This window comes from Callionymus lyra, chromosome 10 (assembly GCF_982586985.1).
Source record: "Callionymus lyra chromosome 10, fCalLyr1.hap1.1, whole genome shotgun sequence".
Lineage (NCBI taxonomy): Eukaryota > Metazoa > Chordata > Actinopteri > Syngnathiformes > Callionymidae > Callionymus > Callionymus lyra.
Genome location: NC_141827.1, coordinates 28,278,629 through 28,305,350, shown reverse-complemented (window position 1 = coordinate 28,305,350; position 26,722 = coordinate 28,278,629). Strand labels below are relative to the sequence as shown.

Genomic DNA, 26,722 nt, shown 5'->3' with positions numbered 1-26,722 from the left:
AAGTAAAATGGAAGCGCGACGAGCGTATGAGACAGAAAGAAAAACAAAAAACAACATATTCTTTATTTGATTTTTGGATGGCGGCTACATGATGGAGAACAGAACCGATTTTCTTTTAATTATCCTATAACTGTAAATTATTAAGTATATTGTCATCATGTTTCTTCAAGTTCAGGAATGGCCCTTTGACTGTATTTATGCGGCCCTGGTAATGTCAAAGTATGATCATGTATAAATGGTTCTAATGCATTAACAAATGTATTTTGTATTTATTGTTCATTTACATTTTCACATAACAATTATTTACTTTTCCCCTCCTTTTTGTGTGTCATTTTTTGAGTATATATTAATCCCTCAAAACATTTTTAGTTAGTTGAAGAATAGTATTGCAGCTTATTAAGCTTAATAAATGTCACGGCCTAATGACGAATGTCCTTTTTATAGGGATTTTCTCGTCTTTCTTTTTGCTCGACAGCCCCTAACAACATTCACAGAATTTAATGTGGCCCTTGAAGAAATGTAATTGCCCACCCCTGATTTATACCATAACTGTTGTTAGGGGCCGACAAGCCAAATGAAAGACTTAAACAAGAATAAAATAGATTGAAAAAAGATAGAAAACAGGAAAAAAAAATGTTATTATAATGTTGATAATATAATAATAAATAAAGATATAACAACAGTTGTGTAACTATGCGATTGATATTTATGTAGTATTTTAATATCATTATAAACCATCTTAACGTCTTCTACAAAGCCTTGTAAATTTATTGTAATGGCTAATAAATGGATGTATTGTGGGAGACAAGAGATTCTCATGAAAAGGAAAAAAGTAATAAAACAACAGCAACAAAAACTTTATCTAGGTATAATTTGAGTTAAATGAGTAATAAATAATATCATTAAAATTAACCAAACATGTGTTAGCTGTGAAAATACAGTATATAAACAGTATATATGTATATATATATATATATATATATATATACTGTATATATATAAATTACAACAATGCAAAGTTTGTTATTAAATTAACCTGCATTACAGCAGAGGTTTGCATGATTGACATTGAAACTGCCTAAGACACCTCCTGCGTTTGTCTGAGTGTTGTCTTGACCTTTTAGCATATATTTTTATTGAGTATTGTTTTGATTGTTTAAGCGCTTTGTGACCCTGGTCTGGAAAAGCAAATACAAAAATAAATATAAATATTTACTTACTTAGATTTCAAGTGATCAATCTCAATTCCTTTTTTTTAATTCCACTTACTACAGGAAGAACATAGAACCTGCTACAGAAAGCTACATTTCTCTGTCAAAAATAAATATGTGCGGAATATATTTGTAAATTAACCTCATTTTTTTTACGTTGAGTGACTGAAAAATCATTGCCTTCGACATTAGACCATTCATTAAACAGCTTTTTTAGAAAATTGAAAGAGAACAATTTGAGATTTGAAAAATAATTGCCTTTATTTTCTTACGATTGTTTTTTTGAATGTGACTTTATGTCACATTGGAAAGGGGGGGGGATATATAAAAACAAAACAAGTCAAGCAAAGAAAAATTATAAACACCCAAAACAAATACCCTCCAGCACAAAAGTGGCTTAATGCACATCTACGTATCCCCTCGACCCAACATGTTCTTGTAAAATAAACACAAGTCACAATCCATAATTGAACAAAAAGAAAGAAAAACACATTTAACGCACGATACTGGCATCATGACAAACATATTTCAAAAGAGAAAAGAAAAAGGTCTGGAGTGAACTCATGTCTAGTGTCAACTGATGTTATTAGACACAATTAAAACGTCTAGACTAATACATGAGGAGTTTATTGGCAAATAAGAAACACCAGATTACATGATCGATCTCCTGTAGAAGCTTGAGTGAAACTTTGTTCACGAGATAAACGACTGCAAACCGAAGAGATGAAGTCAATGAGAGTAGAAAGTCTGGTCGGCTCCAAAAAGTCCAGCAAGAGTCTCAGCTCTCCATAAATACAAGAGGCGTACATTCTGTCGCATATTTTCTTTCACATGGAAATATAAATAGAGTGAGAAAAGTTATAAATAGATGTGATGCAAACATTCAAGAAGTGTTTTTTTTTTTTTTTTTTACAAACCAACTTTATGGAAGTTACAAGCCGAGTCAGTCGTGTAGCAAAAGTGACATTCTTGAAGAGGAAGGGAGGAAGCAGGAGCACAGACTATCCAAATAATGACGCTGAACATCAAGTACTGCACAAGAACATCTCGAAATCAACCTCACCCAGTTTCAACATTAGAATATCTTACAAATCTGGCCTGAAAATGAGATAATAATACTTGAATATCATAAGCAGGGCTGTTAGATTCTTAAACATAATGACATCAAAATACTCTTGGTTGATAGTGTGTGTATAAAACAGTGATTCTAAGTACATTTTACCTTGTCATTCTGATGGTGACGTCATTCTTTAATTCCTCATACAGGCCGTCATGCAATGTTAACGTTTGTTATCTATAAAATATTGTTTCACTGCACTCAAAATGGACATGGTGAATAAAAACATACACTGTAATATAAAAGAAGTATCTTTCAGCTTTGTTTGGATACCAGAGAATATGACAGACACAAGGTGACGTTAAATCCCTGAAACAGCAACTTTCCCCAGAGATGGTCGTGGCAGGCACTTGACTGGCAGGAGAGTGAGGAGGGGGAGGGGCGGTGATTTTAATGAAGTGTTTCTCTTACAAAATAAACCCTCAGGATTCCATCTCGTCTATGTCGTAGGACGGCACCACGAAGCTCAGGACCTCCTCGTAGGTCAACCCTGCCAGATACAAGTATTTAAAACCACAGGTCACGAGGATGATGTTTTCATGACATAAATTTTTTTGGTTTGAAAAGTTCCTTTAAAAATCTTCATATATTTATGATTTATTTTGGATACTTTCTAGAAAAAATGTCAATAGAAACAGAACTATATACAATCAATCATGTGTTAAAGATGATAGTTTAACATCAAAGTTTCAATTGGATTTTCCCATTTCTACTTCATTTACACTAACAGCAGACAAGCAAACTTACTCTTCCATTCCTCGATCTCCAGTTCTCGGCTCTCAAAGCTCTGATCGTACGGCTCAGCCTCCGGCTCGTCATCTGGGTCGTGGTACTGGGCAAAGTACTGGTGAGCCAGAGCCTCGGACGCCGTTATCCGTTTATCCGTGTCCAGCACCAGCATCTTCTCCAGCAGGTCCACCGCTGAGACACAAAGTACGTGACGCCATTAGGCCACTAGATGGACTCAGTGAGCAAGAAAGCAGCAGAACTGGACTCACCAAGAGGGTTGGCCCCGACGAACACATCTGCGAAGTTTCGCTTTGGCATTTGAGGAAGTGAGTTGATGTAATTCCTAGCCTGTTGGCAAAAACAACGAAGATTTAATATTATTATCATGTTTAGCATAATAACACAAACAATAAAACATATTTTCAAATCAATTGTCAGCTTGCAAAATGTGTTTTTCTTTCCTTTTTAAATACAATACATTTTAATTTTTAAGAATCATTTTCAATGCAAACTTTTTACTGGGTTAAATCTTCATTACAACTTAACACATTATTCCTTTAAGAATTACATGTATTCCAACCTTTATTAATTTTCTGAATCAGTTAGTTGAATAAACAAAACAAAACATTTAAGCATCTTTATTTCTTGTTTTTTTTTTAATATCTGTTATGTTTTGAAGAACATCTACCCCTACTTCAAGGAAAGTCACTACATATATTTTTCTTCTGGTTAAGAATAACATTTATTCCAACCTTTATTAATTTTCTGAATCAGTTGGTTGAAAAAAACAAACAAACATTTAAGCATCTTTTTTTCTTGTTTTTTTGACATCAGTTATGCTTTGAAAAACATCTACCCCTACTTTAACGAGAGTCACAAATATTATTTTCTTCTGGTTAAGAAAAACATATGCAGGTATGTGTAAAAAAAAACAAAACAAAGAGTAAGCATAACTACTTTACAGTCTTGTGCATACATCGTATATCGTAATCTTTTTAATCATTTTTAGTTCAATAAAAATATTCTAACATTTTTTTATTAGTAGTTGTATACTTGTACTTTACACGTCACTATATATAAATATATAATTGGTGCAATAAGGTTGTATACTAGACATCTTGGAAAGCAACAGGAAGTACTCTTGTTCAATTGACCTTTAAACCTGTAACTGAAAACTGAAATGTGCTTCATCTGCAGCTCGTGTTTCTCTGGATGGTGGTTGAAGGACGAGGGCAGGAGCTCACCTCATGACTGGGCATCCTGCTTATCAGGGACGCCGGGGGAGTTCCAGTCAGGCGCATTATCTGCTGAAGCTGGTTTATGTCTGTCGCACAAGAGTCAAAGAAAACTCGGGAAGGAAAGAATAGTAGAGGGAGTTTCTTTTACTTTTTTTTTTTTTTAAAGGATGGCGTTTATAGCAAAGAGAGAACATATTACGGTGATGACAAAGAAGAGGTGGCTTGAAAATGTATCAGTTACAACTGGGTCTTAACTAGAGAAGACAAAAATCCTCTCATTTCTATGTTTAAAACATATTAAGTGGCCTCGATACTAATGTTTTCAGATGCTCTGTTTGTTTCTAGATCCATATTCTTTTTATTTGTTTTTCGTCTGATTTGAAAGGCAGATACAAACATTTTCAGTTCTGAATTTGGAGCACAGATGGCAGCATGTTTGTGCCCTCTGGAGTTTCTCGGGGATCAAACAGAAAACATTAATTGACTCTCAATAATTATTTTTCACAGCAGTGAGGTTGAGCTTGAACATCTGCACATGCTACAACGAGCTACTGTACAACCTGATGCTCCGGACATTACTCAACGACTTCTGTCATCTAAAAAATGTGTTGGTTATGGAGAAACTTGCTAAATGAGTGACATTAAAGGATGAACTGTTGGAAAAAAGGTTAAAAAACAGAACATATATAACCAACAATGTCCAATAAATAAAAATGATTAATTTTAAATGATCTCCACACAGGTCTGCTTGTTTTTGGTTTCCATTTTTCATCTTTGTTTCCATTTAGATAGATGATTTTATTTTTTAATTTAGATAAAATGCATATACAGTCAACTTTCAATGTCTGTGTAATGATGACGTAAATATCATAATGTTAATGGTTGATAACATTTTAATAAAGGTTATTGTTTTAAATGGCTCTGATTTCATTCTAAACTTGAGAACTCAAAGTAATGCCGACTGATCTGGTTCTGAGAACCGGTTCCCAATTAGAAACCGGATTACCCTTTTTTTTTAATTTTTTTTTTTTACTTTTCCTTTTTTTAATATTAAAGCTGTACATGATCGGTTTAGACATGCATCAATACTGAGCAAAAACAGGAAGGAAGAGTTGCTGTATTCAGAGAAAAAATGGCAAAGATGGAGAAAATTAAAAGCAGCAGTAAGAGTCTGGACTTGTGTATCTATAATAGTACATATATATATATATATATATATATACATATAGTCTTCAAGGATACGGTCAGTGCCGGGAAAGAGGGTCCGTCCAGTCAGTAGTTCAGCCATGATGCAGCCCACAGACCAGATATCCACTAGAAAGTTAAAAAATATTATTATATTACATTATTCACCACGTATATACACAATTTAACAAATGTCAACAATAATGTGTCATAGGGCTTCAAAAATGTCTACTTTTTGCCCTCCAGAGTCATTTTATCCTAACTTTTAATCATTATTTTTTTTAAATTTTTGGACGTTTACAATGGTCTCTCCTTGTTATAAAACATTCAATCAGTTATGATGCTAGCTAACAGCTGCTAACACATGCTAACAGTTGCTAGCTAGCCTTTTTATTTTAAAACTCTGATCAGTTTATATTGTGTTTCCCCAACACCATAATAACATTCCTATTTTCCTTTTCCATTACTGAAGTTGAACTGTATGGCCTTCAGTGAAAGTCTACAGCAACAACAAAAATGCAATTTTTTTTCTCCCCTTTTTCCGAGCCTTTGAAAAGCAATAACCAGAACAATTTCTACACCTTTTCAGTTCAAAATAGACGAATGTTATTAGCAGAAAAAAGTCAGACGAAAATGTATCTTCTAAAGCGTCAGGAGCAGGAACATTTTTACTGAATCAACCACGAATGTAATGTTTAGTTTGCTTAAATAACAACAACCTGTGATGGATCTTTTGTTCTCCCTCCAATAAAACTTAAAACTATCAACAAATCAATCACAAACCATTTTGTGTGTTTTTCGTGTACCTGTCATGTTGTAGTGCATCCAGTTGAGCATTATCTCGGGGGCTCTGTACCACCGCGTGGCCACATACCCCGTCATCTCATCATCCGTGTGTCGCGCCAGTCCAAAGTCTAGAATCTGAGTCGCACAGAAAAGAAAGATTAAAACATGTAGCTGGAACAAAAATGTACATTTTTTATCATCACCGACCTTGAGTTCACAGTCTTCATTCACCGCCAGATTACTGGGCTTCAAATCCTGTGAAAAGAAAAACACGTTTAGAAGACGATAAATGGCACCGACATCTTTATCAATTATTAAATAATTCAACAATAGCAAAGTCTTACTCTGTGAATGATGTCAGCAGAATGGATGTACTAGCACAGAAAACAGAAAAAAACAGTAGGTATGTATTTTTGTTAATAAATATCATTTAAAACGCTTAAAATTGAAATTGAAATTTGAGCAAATTATTATAAACGTGTAAATGGCATTTGGCTACTCTTACCTTCAACCCTCTCAGTATTTGGTAGATGAGAAACTGGACGTGGTCGTCCGTCAACTTCTGACACTTGACAATGTTGTTGAGATCCGCCCCCATTAGATGGGTCACCAGGTAGCTGCGTGTTTAAGAAGACATAGTAGCATTTATTTAGTTTATTATTGTTTTAAATCTGATGGAGCAGTTATGAGATCAACTCATTATTTAAGTTTATAAAAGTTTTCTTATGGATTTGTTTCATTTGACACAAACAACAGCAAGTCATTTTTTTGTGTAGAATACATCAGAACACTTAACCAGTAAAGGATGTAAAAGCACCTACTGAAATGAAAACCAAACCAGTGACAAGATCTTCAAATATCTTCAAAGTATTTGACACTTAAATTCAAATAATCTTCCAGAAAATAAAATTTAGAAATAAGCTGATCCAGATGACATGCATAATGTTCACATTACACATGAAATGCTGGAATAAAATGTATATATGTTCACATGAAATACATACATGATCAAAGTATCAAATATTATATTAAATGAAGTATGAGAAAAATATACATATCTAAAATCTCTAAAATGTCTGATCAGATGAAAATGGTTTGATTACCTTTGAAAATTGTTTGATTAGTAATAAATCAAATACAAAATAGAATAATAAAAAAAAAACCTTAGGTGGCGCTAGTGAGGCAGAAGCTCGACTAGATCTGATCAATCACTATATCTTAAACTACCATCTGCACAGATGCACGACTGGATCAGAAAACATCAATTCTAAATACTTTTGCTCGACAAATTATTTTTACTTTTTCTTTTTAATAATGATTTATCGTGATTTATTTGATGTTGACGTGTTACACTATTACACCGTTTTTGACTAAATAAATCATATTGTTTTTGATTTAAGACGTCAGATTCATCCAAAAAAAGTAATGTTAACCACAAATAATCCGACTTTATATAGAATAAATTCAGAGGCGTGCATTTAAACTGATGTTTTTGTTAAGAGTGACCAATAAGAGAGAGTGTTGAAAAAAAAGGTTGTTCTCTGAACATGTGGTTTGTTATTTAGTTGAGAATATAAATGTCAACATTCATTGTTTGAGATAAAAGAATATAAATTAAAAGTAGCCGAACAAAGTCAGTTCAACAACGTTTTGGGTTCCAGGCGCACCGGCCCCAGATGGCCAGATGGTCGTTGCTATGGACACACACAGTGATGTGCATCACCCATGCTGGACCCGCTAGAATGACCTTCTATAGTCGATGCTTCAGGTGCTTATTGACCGCGTGAGTGTGCACATGACACACAATTGAGATAAACGATGAAGACAAACAAACAAAAAAGGATGGAAAAAAAAAAAGTGACACTCACACTTCACTGAACTCCTCTAAGCGCATCGCTGGCGTGAACACGTCTAACAGACCAATGACCTGCAGGCAGAAGAACAAACATAACACTTTAAACAGCCTTACTTTGAGGCATGAACGACACGTCTTTAACCCCTTAATGTCGATGGACATTTTATATTTGGAATTATGTCAAAGCAATTTAAAAAAATGTGATTGTAAATAATGTATATTAAATTAAATTTAAAAAAAAACATTTTATATATTTTTTCAGTTTATTTTCAGTGACAATACATACTAAAGGTAAAAATGCATCGAAAATGACATATTTTCAGTTACAATATAATCGTAATAAATTATCAAATGAAAATCTACACAATTTCATTTTACTTAAAAGAAGATTTTTATATAGACATATATAAACCTTTTAATGCATCTAAAGACCAAATTAAAGTGAGTAAGATTTAGTTTTAATTAAGAGAAACTGTCGAGCTTGCAGAATAACAGAGGGCATCCCATCCCCCAATCCCATGGGGGGCTTTAGTTGTTTTTGAATAGGTATTAAAAAAAATGTAAAAAAAAGAACATCCAGCATTACAACGTAATCCCGCCCACTCTGGGCCCAGACACGCACCAGATTGGTTGGCATAAACCCAGACGAACGGCCGATTGGGTCACACCAGCTTTTGCAAACTCAAAACCTAGGGAGTCTCCTGGCAACAGTGGGAGTAGAGACAGGATCCCTTACATTGGAAATTCAAAAGGTTGGCATCAGAAGTGGCTTTATTGCAAAAACATCACTGGTGCAATGTTTCCTCCGAGGATGAAACATGGCGACTGCGAAAAACAGAAACTGTCACTAAATGTATTTAAATTTGTATTGAATTAAACAGGAATAAAAATTGGCAGAATTTAAAATGAGGAAGTAAAATGGCAGGATTAGCTTCAATAAAAAAATGCATTTTTATTCAGAATAAACCTGTCAAACCCAGTCGTATATTGACAGCTTCCTCTCTTTTGTTGTATAAACAGCATTTCTTCAGTCATTGTCAAGTTGTCAGTTAAAAGAAAAGGTGATTTTCATGTTTGGCTGTCAAAGAATTGTTTAGAAGGGACCGAAAATGACCAGTTTAGAGCTCAAATCAACATGTCTCCTGCTGAAGCATATCTTCACGAGCAGCAGGAAGAGTGTGAAACAGCTGCTTCAAAGACCATCATGAGAGTAACATCAGCATGAAACATCTCGTATTCCCACTACCGGCTCTCGTTTCTGATGCGTGCGTGAGTCATCATCTGGAAATCACTTCGCATTCCTGCAAACTGATGATCGCACTCGTACATCCTGCCCATTAATGATCACGATGGATCCGAGAGCTCCACACAAGCCGGCCTCCTGTTCCCTCCTGTCGTCTCATCTAATTCATGAAGTCCAAACAGTAGCCGTTTCCAGACGCCCACACGTCCACACACACCCCTGCACGCTGCAACATCTCTCTGGTTACACAACAGGAGATCTGTTCAGTTAGAGGCCTTTTATATGTGTTGAGCATCAGCAGCGATGCTGACACTCTCCAGCAGCAGACTGCATTTCTTACGGTGGCTGAGAAGGCACAGAAGTGGTGAAGGTGCAGAAGGTTTACTGGCTTCAGTCACTGGTCAAATACATTTCCAAAGTTTTTCATGTGTGAAGAGAACTTCAAATGGAGGCTTTGAGGACACTTAGTGTAACAATATTGCAAAATTATCCAATAAACCCATATTCTTACTCTGTCTTTTATTGTATTATGTGTTTTTATTGTATTATGCGTTTTTATTGTACTATGTGATTTTATTGTACTATGTGTTTTTATTGTATTATGTGTTTTTATTGTATTATGCATTTTTTTTGTATTGTGTGTTTTTATTGTATTGTGTGTTTTTATTTTATTGTGTGTTTTTATTGCATTGTGTGTTTTTATTGTATTATGTGATTCTATTGTTTTGATTTCATTGTATTATGTGTTGTTATTGCATTATGTGTTTTATTGTTTTATGTGATTTTATTGTATTATGTGATTTTATTGTATTATGTGTTTTTATTGTTTTATGTGATTTTATTGTATTATGCGTTTTTATTGTACTGTGATTTTATTGTACTATGTGTTTTTATTGTACTATGTGTTTTTATTGTATTATGTGATTTTATTGTATTATGTGTTTTTATTGTTTTATGTGATTTTATTGTATTATGTGTTTTTATTGTATTATGTGTTTTTATTGTAGTTTGTTTTTATTTTATTGTGTGTTTTTATTGTATTATGTGATGTTATTGTATTATGTGATTTTATTGTATTATGTGATTTTATTGTATTATGTGTTTTTATTGTAGTTTGTTTTTATTTTATTGTGTGTTTTTATTTTATTGTGTGTTTTTATTGTATTATGTGATGTTATTGTATTATGTGTTCTTATTGTATTATGTGTTTTTATTGTATTATGTGATTTTATTGTATTATGTGTTTTTATTGTTTTATGTAATTTTATTGTATTGTGTTTTAATTGTATTATGTGTTTTTATTGTAGTTTGTTTTTATTTAATTGTGTGTTTTTATTTTATTGTGTGTTTTTATTGTATTATGTGATTTTTATTGTTTTGTTTTTATTGTATTATGTGATGTTATTGTGAAGCGATTCGAGTCTCCTGAAAGGCGCTATTAAATAAAATGAATTATTATTATTATTATTATACATGGTCTTGGTAACAACAATAACAACAAAAGCAATATATAGAATTAGCAATTAAATCGGTTAAAAAGTGAGATTTAAATATTAGAAACTCGACTGTAGCCTCCTAGCACTAGCTAGCATCATTTTTTGGGATTATATGCTAATCGTTTGTAGCTAAAGGTGGTCATTAAAATGTATTATTTGAAATTGTTGTGACCTTCCTCAGCCACTTTCATTTTACAAATGTGCATAAAAAACTACTTGTTTTTATTTTCCCTTTTAATCGATTTTAAACCTGGATCTCAAAAGTCATATTTTAATTTTCTTTTTTTCTTTTAAGTTATTGTGTAGTTTTATCTATTGAGGTGGTTAAAAAAAACCAATAGCTTCACATCCGACAGACTCTGGAGATGGAGGTTAGATGTCGGGACTCACGTTCTCGTGCTTCATGTGTTTGAGCAGCCGCAGCTCTCTGTAGGTTCTCTTTGCGTGGATGATGGACTGGAAGGGTCTGGACAGCTTCTTAACGGCTACTTTCAGGTTGGTTTTCACGTCGTACGAGGAGCTGAAAGACAGAGGATGTTTATGATTTGAGATAAGTGAATAGAACGATGGTACGACATCAGTTGGCATCACAGGTGTGTGTAGGCGGACAAGCAAACACCGACGACGCTCGGCTGGATTCATCAGCAGAATGCAGAACACGCCTGGACAGGTTGAAGGAAATCGTCTCCACGTGTGCAGAGTTCAAATTAATTTAAGGTGTTACTTTATAAATTCATTATACCACACTTCAGAGTGTGAAGTTAATATTCTGTTCAGTGAAATAGAAAAGCATGAATAAGGGGCAGAAATAAGAACCACTCTTGTTAATTTTCTTTTTTCAATCTCTAAATGATCTCATTTAAATACAGTTGAAAATTGTCTGACTACATTATAAAACAGTTTATTGTAGTGAAATAATGATCGTACTTAAGTGATATATTTAAAACATAAAAGTGTTGAAGTGTGTGGTTGTTTAAAAATGTTCAACTGTATAGAAACTGGTAAAGAGGGGAAGATGAGATTAAAACAAACAAATTTACGCTTCCTTTAAAATCAAATTATGGAACTTTTTTTTTATTTGCACGAGCATGTACGTGGGCGAACATGCGTGGGTTCACTTTCCATCCAAGTCATTCATCGTCTAATTCAGCTTCACGCTACATTAGATAAACAAATAATGGATTCATTTTTGTTTACATCGGCAACTTTTCAAAATAATGAGAAAAAAAGCAATATATTGTCATACACGGACAGATGCTTATCCATCGTCCTAATGTTGAGAACTGATAGTTTTATATGCCTAAGCCAGACTTTCTTTAATGTTTTCCTCTTGAGTACCAGGTGTTCAACAATTTAAAGGTCAAGCACTTTTGACAACATGCCAAACTAGACGTTTAAACCGTCTGTCAAGTCAACTGTTTACAGACAAAAGTAGGTCAACGCAGAACATTTTATGTGATATAACATGGTCGCCCCAGCATCTGGATGAATCAATGGCACTCTATCCATTTTTTTGTAGCTTAGGAACATATAAAATCGCTTAATTTCATTTTATACACACTTTTATGGAATAAAAAACATAAAAGAACTATGTTAAAAATAAACAGTTAACATGGAAATGATAAGGGCGTCAGTTTTGTGTTGCAATCAAGCTTTCTGCCGCTAGATGGCAGTCTACATTACGTCCTCCACAGCTAGAGGAATAATGCTACCCTGCGAGGTGGTGACTGAGGACGAGAGGATACAGTTGACTCCAGCAGCTTTTAATGCTGATGTTTGGACATATTTTGGTTTCAAAACAAATGAAAGCAGTTACGACTTCGTCAAGAGTCATGTAGTCTGTAAATACTGCAACACGGGAATCAAGTACTCGGACAATACCACAAATATAGCCATTGCCTTCATACTTATTTAGTCAAAAGGAATATATTTTGCAGACTTATTATTGTATCCTTTTTATTATTTCACCTTCTTTGGAAAACGACAAAAGACTGATTTAATTGAAAATCCTTTTCAATAACGTATTGTTTAAACTTAAAATCAACTAAAAACATAGCTAGCTTAGATACACAGCTAATGTAGCTTTCTTTAAAGTAACTATGGTTGGTCTGTTTGTATGCAACAATCTTCAAAATAATATGAGTTACTGTTGTTTCCATCTCCTAGGTCACAAGGGTTTCAATCGTCACAGCAACAACGTGCGAGGCCTTTGGCAACATCCTTTCCTAGATTCCACTCAAGTTTCAGCAGATATCTCCCATCTGAAGTATCTTTTTCTTAAGAAAACTTATGACAACCATTTAAAAATAAAGTGCAGCCAACTTGTATCTTTTCAGAAAATACAACTCTTTGATTCAGAGGATACAAACAAACCAAACAAGAACACACATTGTTTCCATTTTCAAGAGTAAAACTAACATTCCTGACCCGACACCATAATGACCTCCTTTCGTACCAACACCACCGAGACATTGACAAGGTGCCGGCTGGAATCTTCTCCGTGTGACTGGACAGCAAAGATATCAAATCTACAGTGTGGCGCGTGTAACCCCAAGGCCGTCCTCACGAGACTTCAGTCACCGTTGATTACGCCTCCATCTTTTCCAAAAACATTCCAGTGCTAAAGACGACGGCCATGAAATTAAATCTGCAACGCAAGGACACAATGCGTCTAATATCCATGTCTGCAACATTGAGATATGTTCTACGCTCTTTACTGTAAGTAGCAGATAACATCCTGAGCACTCTGTTCCAGCCTTCTCAAGAGAGGGAAAACTCAAGTAAAGTCCACATCTTCTTGTATAACTGAAGCCTCGTTGTTCCACCTTTTACTTTTTTTGCTACTAAATAATATGAGTTACGTGTTAATGTATAATTTAAAATAAATTAATCTGATTTAAATTTACAATCAACATGCAAATAGATAATAAAGTACCTATAAAATAAAATAATCAGATTTTTTTTAATTTACACTTTACATACGAGTGTGTGTGTGTGTGTGAATGGTTGTCTGTCCTTGCGTGCCCTGCCACAGACTCGCATCCTGTCCAGGGTGTCCCCCTGCCTCTCGCCCAATGGAACCGGGATAGGCTCCAGTCTCCCCACAACCCCCATAAGGGATAAAGCGGTAAAAGAAAGTGTGTTAATAAAATAATTTGATGTTTGATTAGTGAAAAACAATTAAGACACAAATATACACAGCATTTGTTCATTTTTGTATTGCTTTTAAACTTCTGGCTGGCTAGATGGCAGCAGTCATTAAGTCCTCCACAGCTAAAGGAAAAATGAAATCTGACAAGATCATGATGGTGACTGAGGACGAGAGGATACAGTGAACTCCAACAGCTTTTAAAGATGATGTTTGGACAACATTTGGATTCAAAACAACTGAAAGCAGTTAAACTCGTACAATACTACAAATATATCCTTGTTAATACAGTATCATAATATATCGTATATTTTGGCCACTTATTCTTTTATAAATATAGTAGCTAGATTCTTGCCAATAGACTCTAGTCCCCAATTGCCTTCATCTCTCCTTTTGGTCACAGCAAAATATACTCCTATATATTATTTAAACTGTAAGGTGTCTTTAGATAACTCGCTGTTATGATTTCACAATTTCAATAAAAACAAATTGACAAACAGGTTGGCTCCTAAAATACAATATTCAATTAGTGTGTAACGCGTGGCGGAGCAATAAGGCTCATAAAACCCCTAGACGCGAGGGAAAGAGGATATGAAAGCTGCACTGATTGTCGACAGGAGACCACAACACGACACCAGTTTATAAACAGATTAAAACCACTCAACTGACTCCATATCTCGCTTTGTAAAGATTAACAACAGAAATGAACCATAGATAAACGAAGATGTGAAAGTTATTAGTGTAATCCGATAACCGGTAACTTTTGTCTTCAATGATGAACAATATGCAGAAAATAGTTTACTTCTAGTCGATGGCTTGAAAAGAAAAAATGCTTTTTACACTTTCTCTGTTTCAAGACAACAGTGAACGGATTACACAGACTTTTACTCATGAACAGATTTAAATTCCATCAAGTGTTAAGTTTTACAAAGTGCAGCTCTGCTGTACTTTGCCTTTTGTTTGTCATTCGCCAGTACTATATATAAACTTAAGTTTTATCCACAAAACATATGAAACGACCACTATGAGCTACCTTTAACAAACGCATAGCTAGTTTGCCTGGTTATTAAATGCACCAAACCTCTGTGGTCAGAGTCCAAAAACAATCATTTGACTGAGGTTTAAAAAACATGTACCAGGTGTATTTATGCTTTAGAAACAGAACAAATTGTATTCATATTAAACATAAATAATAGCATTACAACAACCTATTATAAGGAAGTGAAGTCAAGTTAAATTGCAATCACAAAATTCTTATCCGCTCAGTCCCTGCTGCTGCAATAATGACATCGGTGATTTCCCAGGTTTATGACAGGAAACCTGTGTCGTGACGCAGTTTGACACCAATCAGTTTAAAGACCATAAAGCCTGTAATTTTAACTGTATAAAGAACATTGTGTTATTAGTTTGCACCTTAAGTTTCTGGTTTGTTCTATTTTTTGCCGATGAAAAAATGATGACAAAATGATCACATGACATACTATATATATTTCTATGATCAAGATAATGTTCACATAAAACCCATAAATGATCATAAAACATATATGATGCTACATAATCCTTATTTTGTTTAGTTATTATTAAAGTAATATTATGTTAATAGAAACTTTGCTCACTGCTCCTTTTCACGCACAAGAATATATTTTTGATTTTTTTTAAAAAATACAATGAAATTGTTTGATTGTAGTTGGTAATTCTACATTTCAAAGTGAGTTATGCTTAAAAATAATTACGATGTACTATTGTTCTAAAGCTTTACTAAAACTGTAAAGGATAAGGTAAAGAAATTGAATAAATAAACAAATTAATTAGGAAAAAAAAAATGTTGCAGCTCTGCTGTACTTTGCCTTTTGTTTGTCATTCTCCATTACTATATAAAAACGTATATTTATTGTTAATATACCTTTACCAATACTTTAATAACTCAAACCAATAAAAAAAACAAATAAAAACGTATATTTATATAAAGATATTTGGATATATTTACAAATATTTATGATATATATCGAGAATCTCTGTATAAATTGTTACTATAAAGTGTTTATTTTTCATCATTATTCAACAACTCAAAGTGAATTTTTATTTTTATGGTTTGACTGAAGTTCTATAACCAATATATTAATGACTCGAATCCATAAAGTCGATCTATATATTAACCCGTGTATCACTTCTCTGCAATAAAAACTTGTTTATAGTTAGTTTCATAACAGCCTGGTTCACTTATGTGTTGCTTGGCAAAGCACTTCCATGTAACCAGGACAACAATAACTCAAGTCAAATTACTGGCTCCGACCAGTTCATCGAGGATTCTCCACGACCTGATGGTTCAATTACAGGTCTTAAGTTTAAGCCTCCGAGTTGTGCATGACGTGAACAAGTCGCTGCATCATAGTGTTGCAACACAGACTGTCTGGATGGAAGAAGGTATCGTCTGGGAAATATTGTTTGTCTTTATATTAAAGATCCATCACCATCTCATCAGAACTCAAAGATCTCATGTGAGGAAAAAAATAATGTTGGCAACTCGCAGCAGAGTCTTTATATTCAAGAGTTTGTTTGGGAGGATTTAGGATTGAAATGTCAGTAACACAAGCTCAATGTGAAGGCTCAAAATTATTTTAAAAATAAGCATGTTAGTGATTATTACACACTTGCAAAGTCAATTATTTGGCGCACAACTTCATAAAACATGAATTAAGGACGTCTTCCGTTCTCCTCAAATGTGATATGTCGATAACAATGAATAAATAAAGATAACGTGTCTCTAAATAAAGATAACGTGTCTTTAAAAAAATTAAACGTACAACTTAAATTAAAAAAAGATATGTAGAAATATTTTGCAGGTTCTAGTTCCAATACCACACCATGTTTATTGCTTTGCAATAATTATAGGTGAAGTAAAATGGTATTTAAAACAGAGTTTTTCTGTTATTTATAGTATATATAATATAGTTTAGGAGATTGGAAAAAGCAGCAATATGTAGGATTGTAAATGTTTTTACGAGTAAAGCCATTTTTGAGTTTCCTCCAATATATTTATGTAGTCCTGATTAGGTCAAGAGATCATGTAGCAACATCTATTTTATTGTGTATTTATTTATATGATTCATTAGTCATCTCTAAATAGGACGATTGGGTTTATGTTTTTCTGACTTTTGTTCTCAGCTTTGGACATTTTTTGTATTTATTGCTCCTTAAAAATCTTTGAGTAAAGTGATTCTATATGACATAACTTTATACAAAAAATGACATAGAATTATAATTTTAGCATATGAAGATGGGTTTTATAATTTGTATTTTAAACTCTTCACTTTTGCTTGATGGCCCCTCACACCAGCCACTGTATAAAATGTGGCCCCTGATAAGATTCTGGCTTCTCCCAGTACTAGAACACATTTCGTGAAAGCTCCAGCACTGCTGCCACAATCTGCTTTTACTTCACTTTTTGTGGGTCAGTTTCCGTTCTTCTCTCTCTTCCTGGACACTTTGAAATGTCATCTCAATATTTCAGTCATTATGGAGATTAATGTAATCTCCAGGTTAAGTGAACCATCACGACAGGAAACGTAGACGAACAAAAAGCAATTGAAAAGTTACTCTAGCGCTGCTTCCACAAGTCATTTCAGCGATGAAAACAACATTGACCTCAGACGAGGTCCAGCTCCTCACCTCGGGACTGTGACTCACGGATGAACCACCAGCAGAGAAAAAGAGTGACATCATTCCAGAGTCATCGTCCCACCATTGCCTTCTATTCTTTTCTGAAAACCCACGTGACCTTCTGGCACTCTGCAGGCTGCACCCAACTGCACAACATGCATAATGCATGCAAGGTAGGGACGGACAAAGTGCAACGTTTGACAGCAAACCTGCTGGAAGCTTTTTTTACTCGACACTGACCTCGAAACAAGTGTTTTAAAGAACACAAAGAGACGCTGCTCTCAACACACCAATGAACCCCTTTAAACGTTTTTTTTTGTTCGTTAGATCTCTGGCACGTCCCGTCAGAGTTGTAATGTTCGCTCACAGACACGCTAGTTCGATATAAAACCAAACTAGGAGGCAGAAATCTGCTCAATAACAAGAATAATCCTCCGCCGCCGAGAAAACCCGAGTGCACCCGAAGCTAGCGGCATCAAATCGCAGCGAGCCTGAAAACGTAAACAAAAGCGTACAGGAGTAGTTTTTATTTTCATGACGGTCGGAACGAACCGAACCAGCTCGCATCTGATGGGCAGAACCGGGCCCGTTTGTGCAGAACACATCGTTCCTTTTTTTTTTAATAAATTGTGCAAAAATGCTGCTTCCCTATTCTGCCATGCTTACCACACAGATCCATATGCACCGGAACCGACGGGAGACAAGTTCTTGTACCGGTCCGGGACCTCCCACACGGTCTTGTTCAGTTCCTGCCTGTAGAAAGCGGGTCTCTCCTGCTGCGACATTCCTGCGGATCCGCGGCGGGTCAACAACTTGTGATCTCCTGCCTGGTTCATCACCTACACAAGCGAACTCGAACTTCCGCTCCCGCAGCCACGAGTGTTCGCCTATCCTGCGCGTGCACGTCACTGACCCTCGAGCACCTCTCGCAGACACGTCAGGCAGGACCAGGATCTGCTGGAGGTTCAGAGACCGTCTTGGAAACTGTGGGGCTCTGGAAGGGGCGTGGCTTCAGGGCGGGCAGGCCGAGTGACGTCACGACACGACAATTATACTATGATGCGCGGAATCATTTTTGCTATGATTTGTTGTCGAATTAAAACAATAAATATATCAACCGTGAGTTTAGTTTATTTAGTAAAACCAACACTTTTTTCAAAAAACATATCCGGAGGAATTTAAAGCTACAATAATTGTTTATATTGTGAGTTATTGATTTTGTACGGACATGTGCTGGAAGCAAGAACCCCTGAGTTATCTATCATAACCTCAGGTTCTACGAGTTGGTGCGAAGCCCTCTAACGGCTTGGCTATTGGTTTACCCCGAGGCACCGCCTCGTCTCTAAGAAAGCTTAATGAACTCGCCACCCAGCAGGGGGCAGTCCACTTCCTATAAAGGCGGGAAGCACCCGCCGCACTTCCTCCAACTGAAAACTCAGCGAGAAGGGCGGCCGCTGGGCGACGAGGTTAGAGGGCTTCGCACCAACTCGTAGAACCTGAGGTTATGATAGATAACTCAGGGGTTCTACGTCATTGGTGCTCCGCCCTCTAACGGCTTCGCTATTGGTTTAACCTAACGGCGAAGCCTGACGGGATATGTGTACCCCCAGCTGGACGCCGCTCCTGGAGCAGCATCGCTAGGGCCCTACCGGCCCAGGATCCAAGTCTACTGGAGCCGTGGGCCTCGATGGGGGCAGAGCAGTGCTCAAAACTGTATGAGCTACTGATCCCGCCGTCACGTCGGGGAGATAGGCTTTAGCAAAGGTAGACGTGGACGCCCAAGAGGCAGCTGAGCAGATATCCTCTGCTGCCACACCCCGCAAAAGAGCCACTGAGGCTGCCACAACACGGGTGGAATGTGCCCTCAGACCGCTAGGAGCGGATCCACCCGCTGCTTGGTAGGCCCGGATAATGGCAGATCTCACCCAATGAGAAAACCTCTGGGAGGAGATCGCCTCTCCCCGTCGGCATCTACCGTGGCAGACAAAAGGGCATCAGAACGCCTAAACACGGCTACCCACCGCAAGTAACAGGCCAACGCCCTCACTGGACACAACAGGTGAAGACGTTCCTGACCAGGGTCCGAGCGGGGCGGCGGGTGAAAGGCCCGCAGCGTGATGGTCGACGCCCGGAACAAGGAACTCAGAATCTTTGGGCGGAACGCTGGGTTAGGACGCAAAGACACCGAAGACTCCTCGACGCCAAAGGAAAGACACTCAAGGCTAATGGAGAGAGCACAAAGCTCACTCGCTCTCTTCGTGGTTGTTAGTGCCAGAAGGAGCGATACCTTGAAAGACAAGATATCCAGTGGGACTTGGTCAAGAGGCTCATAGGTCGGGCCTGTGAGAGAGTCCAGTACCAACTGGAGATCCCACTGAGGGCTGGAAGGCCTTGCAGGAGGTCGAAGCCTGCAGGCACCCCGCAAGAAACGCGCCACCAGAGGGTGGGCGCGAGCCGAAGCACCCTCAAACCCGACATGCCTCGTCGCTATGGCTGTTGCGAACACTCTCAGTGTCGCCACAGTCCGTCCGCTATCCAGCAAATGTTGCAGAAAAGACAGGATAGCGGAGACCAAACAGGAGCTGGGGTTCAAGACCTGTCTGAACACCAGCGGGAGAAAATCCCCCACTTTGAGGCATAAAGCCTGCGTGTTGACGGGGCCCGGGCGTTCTCCAGCGTGTGGAGAACGCCCGGGTCCAAAGTCCCGCTCAGCTCGTCCCGTGCAGGAGCCACACCTTGAGAGGCCGGCCCAGCACCGGGGGCGCTGTCAGAGTCCCCCCTGCCTGACACAGGGCAGCGGGGGCCCAAGGGATGGCCCACGGGGCCCCGACCGCCATGCGCCCCAGCTCTGGGAACCAGAGCCACGATGTTCCGGAGCTCCGGACCAAACAGAGAATCCTCCGTTATGGTTCCGTCCAGGAGGAGCCTCCGGTCTCTCTCCGGCAGCGCTGTGGCCAATTCTAGCCACAGGTGCCGGTGGCCCAGCTGTCCAGCGTCGCGGAGTCCCCCTCCCAGGATCGCGTATGCCTGCGACATCCGGAGGAGTGCAGCCACCGAGTCCTTGACTTCCTCCAACTCCGAGGGTCCAAGGTCGTCTCGGTCCACGACGAGCCTGTCGAGCGCACCGCACAGGAGAGCCATGTTGTTCGCGAGGGAGACCACCTGCGTCCCCCCCGTATAGGTTCTGTTGAACAACATTGCCGTCAACCTGTCTTCAGCTCTAGGCAGAGCTACAGGGCGGCCTGGCCAGAGCCGAGCTCCCTGGTCGAGGGCAGCACGTACCGTATCCGAGGGCTCCGGGACACCGCGCCGCCAGTCCACCCCGTCCACACGGCAATAGGGTCCGTAGGATCCTACGGGAGGCCCTGAAGCCATGGGAGAGGCAGACCCCCGCAGCGCGTAGCCCCAGATTTCGTCCAGTTTAGGACAGACAACCCCCGGAACCGTAGGCCTGCGCGCCTCATTCCGCCCGACCTTCACTCCGCATGTAAACGGGGGTGGCGCGAGTGGAGTGCGGGGGGGAGCTCGACCTCCATGCGGTTCGCCGCGGCAGTGAATATGCGCGGCAGGACGTCAAGCAGGTAGCGTGGAACCGGCCCGGTTCCCCCGACCGCTTCGACATCCCCCGGCTCGGAACCAAACAGGGTGCTCGGATCCACCTCATAACACCGCCGGTCGTCCTCCTCATCGTAGTCGGCCCACGACCTGACTGGAGGACGCGGCGTGCGCCTCTTATGCTTCCCGTCTCCTTCGGACCTCCTCGGGAAGCATACGGCAGGCCGCACAATCCGCAAACGTGTGATCCGGGCCTAGGCAAACGAAACAGAGAGCATGCGTGTCCCCCCTCCCCAGGGGGGTGTCACACGTCAGGCACAAAGATCCATCTACATCAACGTTCATGCTCACGTCCGCCATGCTGATCCAGGAGCTTTCTAGCTGAGTTGAAAAGGGAGGAAGTGCGGCGGGTGCTTCCCGCCTTTATAGGAAGTGGACTGCCCCCTGCTGGGTGGCGAGTTCATTAAGCTTTCTCAGAGACGAGGCGGTGCCTCGGGGTAAACCAATAGCGAAGCCGTTAGAGGGCGGAGCACCAATGACGTAGAACCAACTTTTATTCGCCTACTGACGTCATCGGACCGCGTCCGTCCACAACAGTATAAACAAACACTAATAATTATTATCAGCTCCTACAGTTGTGGCTTTGTGACCCTGGTCTGGAAAAGCGCTATATAAATAAAAATTACTTACTTACTTACAAACTGATGATGGTAATTGCCAAACGTTTCATTATTATTTGATACGTGTTTTTCATTTGATGACAATATTTGTTAGCTTTACAACCAAGCAACTCTTGAATAGTAATGTTGTAGTTTTCACTACTATGTTTTTTTTTTTACAATACTGTAAAGATATTCAACAGCTCTGTATCATTTTCATTTTTTCCCTTTCATATCCCTTTTCAGTTATGATAGTTTCGGTATGGTTCTTATTTTAATAAAGTGTGTACAAAATGAAAAAATTCAGTTTTTTAATCTACAATTAACATCAATATTCAAGCCATTTGTTAATTTTTGTGTTGCAAACATAAGTTTTGGTCACTAGATGGCAGCAGTCATCGCGTCGTCTCAACAATGACGAGAGGAAACAACAGATTTTAAAGTTGATGTTTGGACATATTTTGGTTTCAACACAAAGGAAAGCGGTTATGATTTTGGCCAGAGTCAAGTACTCGGGCAATACTACAAATCTATTCTTGTTAGTATCAGTTAGATGGGGCACGAATGCTCCACCCCAGATGCAACACTAATAGACTCAGGATTTCTCGTGCTATTAGATTGTACAATTCTGAATTTGGGGGCAGGAGCGGAGTGAAAGTATGAAGTTATTTTATTCTGTTTCCTTTTCTTTACGTTGTTTCCTTTGATCCTTGTTCTATATAGTTGCACTTTGTCACTGCTATCAATGCTGGATACACTTTCTTTATAAGTCTTAATTTCAAAGTGAAATAGTAAATTAAGTTAAACTCCAAGTCATTTTGAAATTACAAAGACTTTAATAGAAGTTCAACATAGTTTCCCAGCACAAAATGTATAGATGTCAGCATCTCTGTAGCACTTCATTCTTGAGTTTTCTCCTTTCTTATTCAGATTTAATGCAGCAAAATGTCATTTTAAGAGTTGCAAGTACATAGATTTAATTGTTATTGTATCATTGGCAACAATTTTAGATGGCACTTAAATGAGCTAAATATTTTTAGTGATTGAAATCCAGCATTTACTATTCATAATTATTGGAATGTTGCATAAACCAGCTTCTTGATTTATACTAGTGAGAAAAAAAAAAAAAAATTCAGGGTCATGAAAAAAAAAAATCAAATACATGTTTATAAATAAATCACAGACGTTTTATTGAGATTTCACTTGAATCTAACGGTATTCCTGACAATTGTCTTCATCCAATCATAAAGTTGACTTTTATATATAAACAAGGAGAGTGTAGACATTTATTTTGCTGCATCCTAGTTTGTTTTAATGCTGAATTGTAATTTTGTTCAGCTTTACCAAGAAAGTAGAATAAAGTCAGAGCACGGGTCCCAAAAGTGTGAAAAAAAAAGAAAAAGCAGGTATCACATGGACACGTAAAGTCAAACATTCTATTATAATCAATGTATTTACCCTGCACCTTCAAAGGATACAATGAAAGAACAAATGCGAGAAGCACCTGCTCCAACTAATATTGGGGATTTTCTTCAAATATATGCACTCGGGAAAACCTGTACCCATAGATAATGCTACTATTCTTCTATAATCTGTATCTTTAATATAAATATTTACACTGGACAACAGTGTAACTAAGAAGGGACAGTGAATGAACCTTCACTGCAGTTGTTACTGTGGGCGGACACATGATGATGCCCTTCAGTTTTGGCAGAGAAGATGTACATCCGAGCACCACGAGGGGGGACATCTCACACTCCTCTCATGGGTCAACAGTTCTTGCTTGGCGATAAAAATCCAGATGTCTGCAAAGGGTCCACACGTGACCACTAGGTCAATCGTATGCCTGCACACGTCCATTTCTTCACAATCCTTTTCGCCTCCATCATTTCAGAAAGAGCAGGTAGAAACCCATGACCAGACAGGAGGCTGCCACGGCGACGTGAAGCCGTGTGCCTATAATTGCAGCTGAGGGGGAGAAGAACCATATATTAAAAAATTATTTCATAAACATCTGATATTGCAACTGTTAGAAATGGATTTGAGTTATACCCACCTTTATAAAAGACTCCCCAAACTCCTTTCTTTTCGGACAACAGCCACCCATTAATGCGAGGTACCTTTTTGAGGTACGCACATGTGCAAACGAACAGCAGCCCAAATACCAAGATTCCGTCAAACGAGTAAACTGTAGGAAGCACAAGAATTATGAGCACAAATATCACAGTGCAATATACTGTATGTTTACAAGGAAACTTGGATACTTGTTTTAAAACTTAATTCCCCTATTAAATAAAATTGAGTATGCAATGTTATTTTTTTTATGTCCTAATGAAATAACTAATCATCAGTTAATTTTAAATCATTTTGTTGTTTGAAGATTGAATTAAATGATACTCTTCTCATTGCAGTCATGGAATATTGTTTATTACATATGGCAGTATATCAGTGCCATCAGAATATTAAATGATTGAATTTGATATTTTAAATATTTAAAGGTTAAATTTGTTATATTTTAATTTCAATGATTCAATATTTTTAATTCGTAGCCCTTTAAATTAAAAATTAAAAAAAATGAAAAAAATCGAAGCCCTTTAAATTCAATATTAAAAAATTAAGTAGTAAGAAGTATTAACTTTGTTTTAACATGTGGAGTTTAAAAACCTACACTACATCTCACGATCAATCAGTACATTCTGATGTCAAAGGATTTAAGCAGGAACGATGTTCATGTCCACCGCGTCTGTTTGACACAGTCTGATAATGTGTCGATACGTTCGTCTTTTTGGAGTCGTGGGTTCGAAAGTAATGTCATGTTTTTAGAAAAAAACTTGTATCTGATGAGATTGACTCTCTTTATAACCCTTGGTCTGTAAACAAAGGAACTTTCTTCTAAACAAATCCCAATGAGTTTCCTCTTTGGGATCAGAAAAAAAAGTTGATTAAAAACTTCAATTGAGACTGTATTAACAGTTTATAATAGTTATTTTTAAATATTTTTTGACATGGATTACACTGTTGTAAAGAAGTTCAGATGAGCTCCGTTGTAAATGTTTATATTTACATATATTAACACAAATACTTTATTAACAGAGATGATCTTGTTTGAAACATCTTGACAGGAAGTTTAACAAAAATAAAACTGCAAATCGCCTTCAAACCTGTTGCTAAGGTCACACGTTTAAAAAAAAAAAAAAAATCTATGGACGTTGACGTGTATAACTACACACACGCTCACATATAATTTTTTTGTATTGAATTTAAAACGCAATTAAAGTATTTTTTATTAAAATAGAACAAATCAACCTTTCAATATTTTAAGTATTAAATTTAACGATTCAATATTCCAATGGCACCTATATACTTCCTCATTCTTTTTAAAATGCTCTATATTTGGAATCTGAGCATATGCAGAGAAAATTAGAACAGATTCATTTAAGCCACTTCAGAAGTGATTATTTAGTTTAGACTGTATAGTGAACATAACAAAGAAGTTTTAAATCAGAATTACTATTGGAACTATAACATGGAATAAATAAACATTAGACAAACAAGTCCATAAGGGAAATCTAAGAGGTGTTCCCTAATAAAATTCATATATACAGAGATAGATAGAAAAAAGGGGGTTTTAATAAATCAGGAGACGGATTCCAACTTTAACTTGGCAAACAATATAGTCCTGCTTTAAAATGATTGAAATTCCTTAGCGTTAGCTATACGACGCTAGTTAGCTGCACAGATGTCAGCGAAAGTAAAGCAGTGACACGTTCATACCGTGTTTATCTGAGCATCTAGTTCAATAACAAGTGTTGAATTGTTGATACATTGTAGTTACGAAGAGCACGAAGGTTTTTCTAGTAGTTCAGTGAAGGGCCACGTCTACAGCTAAACTGACGTTAGCTTACGATTCGAGTCACTCGCCAAACTTCCCGCCTCGTTTCCATAACTTACCATTTGTCATATTCGCGGTTGGATCCCTGACGACGTTGCTAAAATTCTTATCTTTGTGACTTCAATTCATCACAGATTAAAAAGTGGAGATGAAATACATTTTCTTTCTGTGACACTTCCGGATTGAGGCTCTTCTTCTACGTCTTTACATAATTAGTTTGTTGTTGTCCCTCGAGTAATACTGACACCCAGTGGAGTAAAAGGAGAATTGCACAACGCATACAACTGTAAAAACATTTCAATGCTAGTTTCATTGTCCATAGAATATATCATTTTTAATCAATTATCCTTGATTAGCTGAAATAAAAATCTACTATGCTGAGAAAATGTCAGGCATCATTGCAAAACAACAACATGGACAATATTGTAAATAATGGATTCATTTGAAAGAACTGAATCATTTTTCATCCAAAATATATTTGATATTATTTATTTAAGAGGGCAACAACCTTCTTAGAAACTGTGAGCTATGAGCCCTGTGTGAGTGCCGTCAATTTGTTACACATTTGTTCTTGATATATTAGGATGATAAATTACATTGTTCTAATGCATTAGTCACATACATTACCAACGATGTTACAAGACAGGAATAATAAAATGAAAAACTTAAGATGATTGTATTATGAAAAATGTTCATTTAAACAGGCCCACACGCTACACCTTTGCTGTCCTAGGGCCACCAAGTTGGTGACCCCTGCTTTATATTACAATAAATAATATTCATAGTATTCACACTCATATACATTGAATTATACATATTATAATAAGTGGTTTGTGCTCTAGAAGGGAACTTTATAAATAACCTTTACTTACTTACTGACTTACTTGTTTGGTCGTGTTTTACTTGGGAAAGCAGTAGATGCGTACAGAGCCAAACCTCTTCCTCCAC

The 26,722-nt window shown here is 37.3% G+C and overlaps 2 protein-coding genes across 4 annotated transcripts; both read right to left on the bottom strand.

Annotated features, from left to right (window-relative positions):
- Positions 1-1,446: 1,446 nt before the first annotated feature.
- On the bottom strand, positions 1,447-18,646 carry mapk14b (mitogen-activated protein kinase 14b). 3 transcript variants are annotated; one of them, XM_087801609.1, is made up of 12 exons: positions 18,512-18,646; positions 18,335-18,455; positions 11,251-11,380; positions 8,135-8,193; positions 6,772-6,883; positions 6,611-6,640; positions 6,287-6,521; positions 5,538-5,609; positions 4,302-4,381; positions 3,327-3,405; positions 3,076-3,249; positions 1,447-2,818 (listed from the first exon to the last, which is right to left on the bottom strand). In XM_087801609.1, the coding sequence occupies exons 2-12, from the start codon at positions 18,451-18,453 to the stop codon at positions 2,751-2,753; spliced, it is 1,158 nt and encodes a 385-aa protein (XP_087657735.1). In that variant the 5' UTR covers positions 18,454-18,455; positions 18,512-18,646; the 3' UTR covers positions 1,447-2,750. The 3 variants fall into 3 exon arrangements, with proteins under 3 accessions (XP_087657735.1, XP_087657736.1, XP_087657734.1); XM_087801610.1 differs by having other exon boundaries at positions 6,287-6,401; positions 6,474-6,521; positions 18,335-18,640; XM_087801608.1 differs by having other exon boundaries at positions 18,335-18,643.
- A 4,401-nt stretch (positions 18,647-23,047) lies between these two features.
- Positions 23,048-25,974, bottom strand: tmem167b (transmembrane protein 167B). Its single transcript, XM_087801631.1, has 3 exons — positions 25,834-25,974; positions 23,939-24,070; positions 23,048-23,850 (listed from the first exon to the last, which is right to left on the bottom strand). The coding sequence occupies exons 1-3, from the start codon at positions 25,841-25,843 to the stop codon at positions 23,768-23,770; spliced, it is 225 nt and encodes a 74-aa protein (XP_087657757.1). The 5' UTR covers positions 25,844-25,974; the 3' UTR covers positions 23,048-23,767.
- Positions 25,975-26,722: the final 748 nt, after the last annotated feature.